The 12,105-nt window shown below is 45.7% G+C and overlaps 1 protein-coding gene across 1 annotated transcript in view; it reads right to left on the bottom strand.

Annotated features, from left to right (window-relative positions):
* Positions 1 to 12,105, bottom strand: part of UTP20 (UTP20 small subunit processome component) — a 125,421-nt gene that overhangs the window by 64,728 nt on the left and 48,588 nt on the right. The window contains exons 22-23 of the mRNA XM_040407229.1: positions 10,445 to 10,636; positions 2,362 to 2,452 (exon numbers count right to left, since the gene is read on the bottom strand). Coding sequence (XP_040263163.1) covers positions 2,362 to 2,452; positions 10,445 to 10,636 — 283 coding nt within the window. The remainder of the gene's footprint in view (positions 1 to 2,361; positions 2,453 to 10,444; positions 10,637 to 12,105) is intronic.

Below are 12,105 nucleotides of genomic sequence, written 5' to 3'. Positions count from 1 at the left end.
ATGACATACAATGTGAAAACAGACTGGCCAGGATTGAGATCTTTTGAAAAATATAATTAAATAGTAAATAAGTGAATTCACACAATCTATCATATTAACTAATAAAAATATCTTTTTATAGGGATAGGTTGCCCGACTATGTTATTGCTTCCTTTATAACTGCCTTTTGTAAGCCATTATAATGACTAGCTGTAAGTCTGACAATATCTCAACCGTTTACCATTAGGGATCCAAGCATTCTAGGTATAACCCTGTGTCTTCAGCCTGAGTGAGCAGAACTAGTTATGTAAATTACTCAAATACTACTGCTCACAGCAAACTGTTTCCACCTTAGGGTCAAAATACAGTTTTCCCACTGCTGTGCCTACGTCGTGCAGCACAATCAACACAAACCAGCACAGCCAAGGGTATAAATATTACTAAAATAGCAAATACACAAATGTGCCTGGTTCAGCTCTAAACATGGTAGCCAATGGTCCTTTAAACTAAAGGGTTTGTCCAGGCTTTACTAAGTTATGGCCTGTCCTGAAGATAAGCCATCACTAATAGGGATGAGCGAACTTCTGTTTTCAAGTTCGGCGTACAAGGTCCGTGGTAGCGGAACCCATAACGGAATTCTTAGATAACCCGAACCTTGTACGCCGAACTTGAAAACAGAAGTTCACTCTTCCCTAATCACCAACTAATCAGCGGGTGTCCAACACTCCCCACGCGGCTGATCAGTGGTTCAGCTGCAGCTTCTTCTCCAAAAGTTGGAACTACACAGTTTTGTCAACCTTGTAATGGACACAGCTGGTCACTGCAGATATGCTCTTATGGACGTTCCAGCTCCAGCTTCCGGTGACGAAGTTGCACCGGAACAACTAATCTGACACCCTGCACCCCTGCCGATCAGCTAGTGGTGGCCTATCTTGAGTAAGTCAGCAAACCTCGGATAACCTTTTTAAGGCCTCATGCACACAACAAAATGGGGTTCTGTTGTTCCGTGATCCGTTTCCGTGTGTCTTCCATTAATTTTGGAGGACCACCAGACATAAAAGGAAAGTAAAAAAAAGTCTAAGGCAGGTTTGTCATGCAAATGATAGGAAACAAAAAGGACGCGGATGACAATCTTGTGTGCCTCCGCGTTTTTTAGTGGTCCCATTGACTTGAATGGGTCCGCGAACCATTTTCCGTGAAAATAATAGGACAGGTTATATTTTTTTGACGGACTGGAACTACGGATCACAGACGCGGATGGCAAACGGTGCATTAGCCGAGTTTTCAACGGACCCATTGAAAATCAATGGGTCTGCAGAAAATCACGAAAAACTACACAACGGACACGGAATAAAACAACGGTCGTGTGCATGACGTCTAATGCAATGTACCTATCTTTTTCAAGGACCTGCACTGCTGTATACTCTTCAACGATTATTAAAGTTTCTAAATTTGTAAAATGCTCTTCAACTATTTCTACGGTTCGGCAGCAGAGAGGACAAGCCATGCATAAAGGATCTCAGGTAACTTGTCATCCTAGATACAGCGAGAGGAATCCAGGACATGGCGCTCTGCCATGAGAGACTCTGTTGGGATTTCATGCTGCCGTGGTTTAGGCAGCATCACCTGATGACAGGTTCCCTTTAATATATAACAAAATCGTAAAGTAATATAATATCCATGCTAACAGAGTAGTTACTTAATGACAGAGCTGAACCTGGGTTCAAAACATTAACAGTAGTATATATATTATGTATGTTACAAAGTGAAGTTACACATTCTCTAAAGTTAAACTAGAAAACACCACAGGATAGCTATGCTGTGCAGGTGGCATTAACTTTAATGGGTTGGTGTATCCTTATTGGCACACAGTAGTGTGGGTAATAAAATTACATAACTATATTAGTTACAGGAAAACACAAAGTCACTTACTGGCATTTGACAGGAGTTGACATTGACTAAGGGCTCTTTCACACTTGTGGCAGGACGGATCCGACATGCTGTTCACCATGTCGGATCCGTCCTGCCGCTATTTCGCCGTGCCGCCGCTCCGTCCCCATTGACTATAATGGGGACAGGGGCGGAGCTCCGGCGCAGCACGCCGAAAGCCGCCAGACTAAGAAGTCGGACATGCAGGACTTTTTAGTCCGGCGGCTTTCGCCGTGCTGCGCCGGAGCTCCGCCCCTGTCCCCATTATAGTCAATGGGGACGGAGCGGTGGTCCGGCGGCACGGCGAAATAGCGGCAGGACGGATCCGACATGGTGAACAGCATGTCGGATCCGTCCTGCCGCAAGTGTGAAAGAGCCCTAAAAGTCATTTATCACAATAGTTAAAAGAAACAAATTGAATTATATAAACATAGATACCATGCGGGTGATTACCTGGGTATAGAGCTCATATAACTTGGGTTCCAGATATAACGCACGTGGATTTGAAAACTTGGAAAAAACTCCTAAATGAACGATCAGTTGCCTTCAGAATCAAGAAACAAAATACACAAAAAAAAATATTATAATAATCACAATAAATGAATAGATTACCTTATTTTATTTTATATTTTTGGACTATAAAACAAACTTGACTATACAGTGCACTTAGGTACAAAGGGTCTGCCAGTATTTAAATTGAATTATACTAATCTACTGTGAGGCTAGTAAAATAATAAAATAACTTCGCTAACCTTCACTAGCCTCTATGATCCAACCTTGCTGTTACTTCCTCTTCATTGGGTTCCACCCAGTGATATATTGTTGCGGCTGCAACGGTGACATCCCATATACCACTGGAGCCAATAAATCACTGGCCTCAGTGGCAAATGATCCCAAGATTTTCAAGGCCAGCGTTTACCTGTGCTTGTGCAGTGTGTTCTCTTGTTTTCTTGACTGTGGTGGCCTGGACTGCAGGAGTGTGCATTTTTGCACATGCACAGCAGCCACCCACATAGGCACCACTCGGCATTGCAACAGTAATATCTGGAACAGGTGCGCAGTAGCCCAAGGGCTATTCAATACAGTGATGCAGAGCACAAACAGTCCTGCTCTGCCGATGCTGTTAATAGGGACATTATGATGTCACCAGAGCACCACTTGCCTGGCGAATCAAAGTGTATGGTAGCACCCACACACAGAAGCGGTGAGCAGAATGGGGGAAGAGAGGTGAAAAGGGGAGATGGGATAACGAGATTTTTGTGGACTCACCTGTAAAATCTCTCTTTCTCGCTTAGTTCATTGGGGGACACAGGACCATGGGTATAGCTACTGCTGCCAGTAGGAGGCGACACTAGGCTGAAAAGTGTTAGCTCCTCCTCTGCCGGCTATACCCTTTCTAGCCTGGAGAGAGCATATCAGTTTGTGCCCAAGCAGTAGGAGAAAAACATACATGAAAGGAAACCTAACCTAACCAATGTCAGTAGGACCGAACTAGAACTGAGGACTAGAGATGAGCGAACTTCTGTTTTAAGTTCGGCGTCTAAAGTTCGGCTTCCGGTTAGCGGAGGATCCCGATATGGATTCCGAATTCCGTTGTGGTCCGTGGTAGTGGAATCAATAATCGGCCATTATTGATTCCACTACCACGGACCACAACGGAATTCGGAATCCATATCGGGATCCTCCGCTAACCGGAAGCCGAACTTTAGACGCCAAACTTAAAACAGAAGTTCGCTCATCTCTACTGAGGACCCTACCGGCAAACCAACCGCCATCACCTGTGGCAAAAATAGAACAATAATGGACTGAGGGACATTCCAAGGCAGTCCACGGGGAGGAAAGAACCCATGGACAACGTCCTCGCGGAAGCTTAAGACACTGCTGCCTGCAAGACCTTGCGGCCCAGAGCGGCGTCAGTTGATGCAAAGGTATGCACTTGGTGAAAGTGTGCAAGAAAGACCAAGTCGCTGCCTTACACAGCTGTGAGGAGGAAGCATGGCGGAAACAAGCCCAAGAAGCGCCCACCTGGTTGAGTGAGCCGTGATACAGAGGTGCGGTGCCTTGCCCCGGGAGCGGTATGCCTCAGCAATTGCCGAGCGAATCCACCTGCCAATCGTCACCTTAGAGGCTGGCAAGCCCTTGCGGGGACCTTCAGGAACAACGAACAGGGAGTCCGTACAGTGGAACGACCTAGAAATGGACAAGTAAATCCCCAGAATCCAAACCACGTCCAGCTGATGGAGAGTTCACTCCCTAGGATGTGAGGGAGAGGGGCAGAACGAAGGGAGAACAATGTCTTAGTTGACGTGGAAACAGAAAAGATCATCCTTCGGCGCAAAAACGGACCGGCCAGTTGGAGTTAACAGCAATCTTCCAGGTTTATTGGTTATAAAAACACTTCACAACACGTTTCGGGGAAAACAACTCCCCTTCTTCAGGTAGAAAAAAGGTTGCTTGCTTAAAATAGCAGATATATATAAATACATTTTAACTTGAGAAAAAGCCTAAAACAAGGGTCAAAAGGGAAGGAAGAGGGGGTGGTCCCTAGGTTCAGGGGTGATCATAGAGAAATCCCTATAAAGATACATAAAAATAGTAATATGGGTGCCTTTGGGGTGAGTGGGACCTCTAAAATCGGGGGCAGCTTTAGGTGCAATCTACCCAGATGCGCCACAATAAGTTATCCCTCACTTTTTGTAGCAATTCCACAGGGGACTCCTTTCCGATTAAAGACCATCTAGATTGCGGATCTCAAAACATAATTTATGTATTGGAATGCCCCAGTGTCTCTAGTCATGCGGCTGAACACCACGAGGGGAGCTTTGCAGGTTTTAAAGTAATGCCCATTGAAAAAATATCAAATGACTGTCGAAACATAGGCCAAGCCTTAAAAAGACAGGAAATGTTCTGGATTTTCAAGTTGAATTGCTTGAATCCAAACGGTCAGAATGAAGCCTTCGAAATAAATCTATGAAAATAAGAACTGGAGCCTCAAAAAAGCCCTATATTAAAAAAATTGTTTCCAGGCTGATGATCTAAATGAAGCCCATTAACGATAAGATCCCCATTTTTTCTATAGCTAGGGTAAAAGACCTTTGACATAATGAAAATGGGGATAAGGGGCCATTCTGGGCGCCCAAAAATGCACCAGCTCTTTCTATCCCATAGTTTAGACCGCAGTTTACCCACTATATATTTTATCCCTGAATTAAATTTATAAACTGGCATAGAGTAATATCTAGCCTAAGACTATATTTACAGTCCTTAAGGAGGCACCGTGAAGCAGCCTATTTTATAACAAGGCCCGCACCTCTGGTCCTGATGCCCCTCTATATAATTGGTTTAACTAATAAAAGGAAAAAATTCTTAAGTATTGTAATATTGGGTTTGAAAATGAAACCCATATTCTGTGCATAGTTCTTTTATATATGGTTAGAGTATACAATCGATGGTTTTATATAATTATACACTTATTGCTATTTACACCTTTTAAAACCTTCTATTTTAGTAATGTTATATTTTTAGCATTTTCTAATTCCCCTAATATTCCTATCTCAATAAGGCTCCATTCACACATCCGTAATAATGGGTCCGCATCCGTTCCGCAATTACTGACCCATGTGAGATTTTCCCTCGTCCAGACGCCGGGGAACCCGCTCCTTCCGGCGTCTGGTCGCCCAGGCAGCATTGCGGCAGACGCGTGCTGTGCTGGGAGCAGGCGCCCAGTACTGGGCGTCTGGTTCCCATGGAAATATGGCACATAACCTGCTAGTTGCGGTCATGTGACCTTGCAGCTCGATGTAATCATGCGATATAGCATGAATTCTTTTAAAATAAGTACACTTTTTCATTATACAAGAAAAGCCCCTGATTAAATAAGTTTAACGGGTTTGTCTGAGTTATGGAAAAAAAATATAGCACTGTAAATCTGATGGTCAGCGATATATAACTCAGCTAACCAAGTTTTAGGCAAAAAAAAATCTATTTCCTCATTTCCCTGGTTCTCTTCTGGCCCTTTGTTTACCTGTAATAACAACAATCTCTGCCCCTCCCCCTGCACTGCTAAGGGAGTGGATACAAGAGCTGCCCTGAGCGACATGCCAGCCTGCTGGGAGACTCTGCAGCATGTTGTATGTGTAGGACTACAAGTCCCAGCTGTATAATGACACTGCCAAGGGAGTGAATACAAGAGCTGCCCTGAGCGACATGCCAGCCTGCTGGGAGACTCTGCAGCATGTTGTATGTGTAGGACTACAAGTCCCAGCTGTATAATGACACTGCCAAGGGAGTGAATACAAGAGCTGCCCTGAGCGACATGTCTGCCTGCTGGGAGACTCTGCAGCATGTTGTATGTGTAGGACTACAAGTCCCAGCTGTATAATGACACTGCCAAGGGAGTGAATACAAAAGCTGCCCTGAGTGACATGCCAGCCTGCTGGGAGACTCTGCAGCATGTTGTATGTGTAGGACTACAAGTCCCAGCTGTATAATGACACTGCCAAGGGAGTGAATACAAGAGCTGCCCTGAGCGACATGCCAGCCTGCTGGGAGACTCTGCAGCATGTTGTATGTGTAGGACTACAAGTCCCAGCTGTATAATGACACTGCTAAGGGAGTGAATACAAGTGCTGCCCTGAGTGACATGTCTGCCTGCTGGGAGACTCTGCAGCATGTTGTATGTGTAGGACTACAAGTCCCAGCTGTATAATGACACTGCTAAGGGAGTGAATACAAGTGCTGCCCTGAGTGACATGTCTGCCTGCTGGGAGACTCTGCAGCATGTTGTATGTGTAGGACTACAAGTCCCAGATGTATAATGACACTGCTAAGGGAGTGGATACAAGAGCTGCCCTGAGTGACATGTCTGCCTGCTGGGAGACTCTGCAGCATGTTGTATGTGTAGGACTACAAGTCCCAGCTGTATAATGACACTGCTAAGGAAGTGAATACAAGAGCTGCCCTGAGTGACATGTCTGCCTGCTGGGAGACTCAGCAGCATGTTGTATGTGTAGGACTACAAGTCCCAGCTGTATAATGACACTGCTAAGGGAGTGGATACAAGTACTGCCCTGAGTGACATGTCTGCCTGCTGGGAGACTCTGCAGCATGTTGTATGTGTAGGACTACAAGTCCCAGCTGTATAATGACACTGCTAAGGGAGTGAATACAAGAGCTGCCCTGAGTGCTGGGAGACTCTGCAGCATGTTGTATGTGTAGGACTACAAGTCCCAGCTGTATAATGACACTGCTAAGGGAGTGAATACAAGTACTGCCCTGAGTGCTATGTCTGCCTGCTGAGAGACTTTGCAGCATGTTGTATGTGTAGGACTACGAGTCCTACCTGTACAATGACAATGCAGATAAACACAGGATCTTCCACCTACCTGCAATGCTCTGCAGAACTTCTCTTTCAGCTCCTGTGCCCAGCATTTGTCTCCTCACTGCCTGCAGCTACACAGTAAACACTTCAGCCCTGAGTCTGTGCAGCTGAAGGGGTTAAGAATCCTGGGAGAGAGCAATAAGCAGCAGCCGGCAGTGCAGGGGGCGTGGCCAGCACTGTGACGTCTGGTGTACAGATCTCTCAGGTTTGTGCACAAACATTATCAGAGCAGGGAGAGAAGCGGACATCACAGGTCATGTGACCCTTAGTGAAATCTGAGAAACCAGGCACTGGAGATAAAGTGAGTTAATTGGAAAGCTGTTACATTTGCCTAGTTAGAAACATAGAAAGAATAAAAAAATAACCCCTTTAAATCTTTTTTTTGAGGACGTTTTTATGTATCCTTATAGGGATTTCTCTATGATCACCCCTGAACCTATGGACCACCCCCTATTCCTTCCCCTTTGACCCTTGTTTTAGGCTTTTGTTCTAGTTGAAATGTATGTATATATATTTGCTCTTATGATGCTATTCTAAGCAACCTTTTTTCACCTGAAGGGGAGTTGTTTTCCCCAAAACGCGTTGTGAACTGTTTTTATAACCAATAAACCTGGAAGATTGCTGTTAACTCCAACTGGCCGGTCCGTTTTTGCGCGGAAGGATGATCTTTTCTGTATCTGCATAACAATCCCCAGTGAGACTTCAGGCAACCCCACTTGAGGATATTCACATCTGCATACTGACCGCATCCAGGGAACGTAAAGCTATTCCCGACACGCCTACAATAGAGTTGTGGCTATGTTTTACACAACACCCTAAGGTGAGCCTCCAACTGGGGTATTATTTGGAACCGTGTATGTACGTTTTTCCCCCAATGGTGCGCCTCTATCTTTTTTGTTTATATATATATAGTAAACAAAGCTTGTGCACATGATTCGTTGACGTGGAAGGCAGAGACTACCTTCGGGTGAAAAGAAGTTACCGGGCGGAGCACTGCCTTATCTTGGTGGAAAACAAGAAAGGGCTCCTTACAAGAAAGCGCTGCCAATTCTGAAACGCGCCTGATGGATGTGATTGCCACCAGGAATGCAACCTTCCAGGATAGAAAACGGAGGGAAACAACGTCTAGAGGCTCAAAAGGAGCAGATTGGAGGGAACCGAGGACAAGGTTCAAGTCCTAAAAGGGCAAAGGGGGACAGTGTGAGCCACCCCTTGTAGAAAGATCTTAACCGGGGGCCTTTCCTGCTAACGGACGCTGGAAAAAAATTGACAGTGCCGACACTTGTCCCTTTAAGGAACTAAGAGCAAGACCCAAATCCAGACCCGATTGCAGAAAGGAAGGGAAAGGATGGTGGGAAGTAAGACGCGCAGTAGACGGAGGCTACGTTCCGCACAGAAGCGCAGAAAAGACCTCCAAGTCCTATAATATATTTTGGATGACACTGGTTTCCTGGCCTTAATCATGGTTTGAATGACCTTGTCAGGGAAACCTCTCTGCTTCAGAATGGCGGTTTCAACAGCCACACCGTCAAACGTAGCGAATCTAAACGCTGGTGGAAGACAGGTACCTGAAAGAGAAGATCGACTGAGCGGAAGAGGCCACAGTGTGTCTCCTAGAAGGAGCATATCGGTGTACCACATGCGACGGGGCCAATCCGGAGCAATGAGAATGGTCTGGATGCCCTCCATCCTGATTCTGCGCAGGACTCGGGGCAGGAGGGGAAGGAATACGTACAGTAGAGAGAACCCGTCCCATGGTGCCACCAGTGCGTCTACAGTGCACGCCCAGGGATCTCTTGTTCGAGAGAAGAAGGCGGGAAGTTTGTTGCTGAGCCTGAATGCCATCAAGTCCACCTCCGGTTGGCCCCAACGGAGACAAATGGAGTCGAACACCTCCGGGTGCAGAGACCACTCTCCCGGGTCCACGGTCGTCCGACTGAGGAAATCTGCCAGAAAGGCATACAGCAGTTCGAGTCGCTTGGATGTGGTAAAGCAACGATCTGGATGTCCCCACGCCTTTGCAATGACCACCGAAAAGTCGTCATGTAAGGGAAAGGCTTTAGGAGAATGTCTGGAGCGGAGAAAAGACCCCCCTGGTGGCTCGTGGAGGGGGGAGTCATCCTGCACCTGGAAGGTGTCACGGACAGCAGTAACTAGGCTCTCCACCATGGAAGCAATCTTAGAAGACTGTTCCGGATCCATATCAGAGTCAGAGTCCCCAATCTCCCCATCGGACAGAACTTCCCCTGGGAGGAAGGATGCGTCCGAGCATGACCCAGGTGGGGGTGGAGATGCTGAGGCGTTAGAGGAACCCCATAATCACAATGATGGCCAGGCTGTAAGGGCGCAACTGTCAGGACATGTCGATGTCCTGAAGGGGGGCTCCTCTCTAGGACTTGTCACAATTGATTGATATGCTCCACCGCTTGGGTCTAGATAATCATTTAAAATGTGGCTCTGTAAGTTTTTAATAAACGTCACAACAGCTGCAGACTTTTTGTTGTAGGTTTGCAGTGAAAATTTCTGAAGCACAGAAACTGAACTAAAATTGCACAGTCAGAAAATGCTAATAGGAACATTTTTTAGACTGAGTAACTCAATCAGATAACTCATTGAAAAATGCTGGAATTTAAATAGGTTTTCTGCTTTCCCCATATTATGACCTATACCCAGGATAGGTAATTAATTTCAGATTAGTGGGGGTCCGAGTCCTGGCACCCCCCGCCAATCAGCAAGCACTGCGCTCTGTTCACGGTTTACTTGCGTGCCGTCGACATTACAGCGGCGAGCAGAGTAATTACAGCAATTCCGTCTCATTTGAATGGGAGGTGTAACTACAATTGCTCTGTACCATTCAAGTGATCTCTGCTACATTTACTTTTAATGACTGTATAGTACAGAAAAATGATGTGCATATAAACATTTTTTTAACTTTTATAGAGTACAAAGTGTTTAATATAACATCATGCTAAGCGTTTTCTTGGTTTACCCATCCACTGTATTTTTCATGACACGTGATTATAGGCCCATATTCTCTAGCATTACTGAATAGAATAAAAAATGCTGCTGTGTAAAATGCGTGTAATTTAACTTGAAGATGCGGTCATTTTAGTGCACAGTAAATACTTTTCAAGTGCACTGAAAACAAACACTCACTTTGACGCAGCTCTTCTAGTTTTCTTTGGGTGTGATCCAATATTGTCAATCTCGTCAAATTCGGTGTTATCTTCTTCTTCCATCGCTACATCTTCAGCAATGGTTTGATCCCCAGTACAATCCTTCACCTTGTCAAACTTCCGAAGGTCTTGAGAAGGAGCTACTAACAAATCTGTTGGATAGTATTCATTGCTGAAAACAATAAAAGGTGGCAAACTGAAGATATAGTTGATTCATTTTAAAAACGCATTTAAAAACATTTTAAAAGGAAGCCACCTCCAAAATCTGTTCTAAAGTAAGCATACCACCATGAAGGTTCTGTGTCCTGAAACGTAACTATGCATTTCTTGTGGAAATCTGGTCCTCTAATCCCAAGAAATGCTTCTTTTTATTCAGGTCTTCGGTGCATGGGTGGGGCTTCTCTGTTTGGTGCACCCAGCTTCCTCTGCGTCATCACTACCACCTCTGAAATTTCAGGTGGTTGTCAATCAAACAAGAGGAAGAGGCCTAGACATGGCTGTTGGGGGTGCAACCCATGGTCCACTGAGACCCTATGCTTACTTGGAAACATACTTTGGAGGTATCAGACTCCCTTTAAGGGTACAGCTACCCAGCGATGCTCTCGCTGCCATGATCTCAGCATAGCGGTGATTCCACAGAAATGAATGGGATCACATCGCAAGTCACCAAATCCGGCAGCGTTGGATTTTCCTCACCATAATTCCATTCATATCAATGGAATCACCGCAACTTTGCGTACCTGGCCGCTACCAGTGTCACTATATAGCTGTAATGTAAAGTGTTACTGTTCTTCTACAAAGGGTTTTTCCAGGAGTTAACATTGATGACCTATTCTCAGGACTCCTCCAAGTACCATGTCTCCTTCAAACAGCTGATCAATGGGTTGATCCCACAGGTCTGATATTGAGGATAGGTCATCAATATACAGTACAAATCCTGGAAGACCCCTTGAAAGTAAACATAAGATACATAAAAAGAAAGAGCATAGCCACCATTTTCCTGCCTACAGGTTCTCTGTATATCAAAATGGTTCTCAGTCCCCTCAAAGAAGACAAAGAGGAGGGAGAGAGGATGTAGCAGCAGTTTCTCCCTCATGCAATTTCCTTGAACTACTGAAATGGAGAGGGAGCAGCAGCACTTCTGCAAAAGAATCACTGCATTCTGTTCCTGTTCAAAAGGGTTGTGCCACAAAAATATTCTACATTTTTAAAACCAGCACCTGGATCTGAATAAGGCAAGTTTCACACTAGCGGCAGGGGAGTCCGGCAGGCTGTTTTGGCGGGTGAACAGCCTGTCTGATCAGTCCTGCCGCTAGTTCACGTGTGCCCCCGGACTGCCGCTCCGTCCCGATTGACTATAATTGAGCAAGGGCGGAGTTCTGGCGGCAGCATGGCAGTGCACGGAGAGAGGCAGCCAGACTAAAAGTACTGCATGCAGTACTTTTAGTCTGGCTGCCTCTCACCGTGCGCTGCCATGCTGCCGCCAGAACTCCGCCCTTGCTCCATTTTAGTCAATGGGGACGGAGCGGCAGTCCGGGGGCACACGTGAACTAGCGGCAGGACCCTGGAACAGCCTGCCAGACTCCCCTGCCGCTAATGTGAAAGTACCCTAATTGCATGTAATCATAAATTTAGCATCGC

The sequence above is a fragment of the Bufo bufo genome, chromosome 1 (assembly GCF_905171765.1).
Source record: "Bufo bufo chromosome 1, aBufBuf1.1, whole genome shotgun sequence".
Lineage (NCBI taxonomy): Eukaryota > Metazoa > Chordata > Amphibia > Anura > Bufonidae > Bufo > Bufo bufo.
Note: the sequence above shows the minus strand (reverse complement) of the source record. Positions and strands in the feature narration are given on the sequence as shown.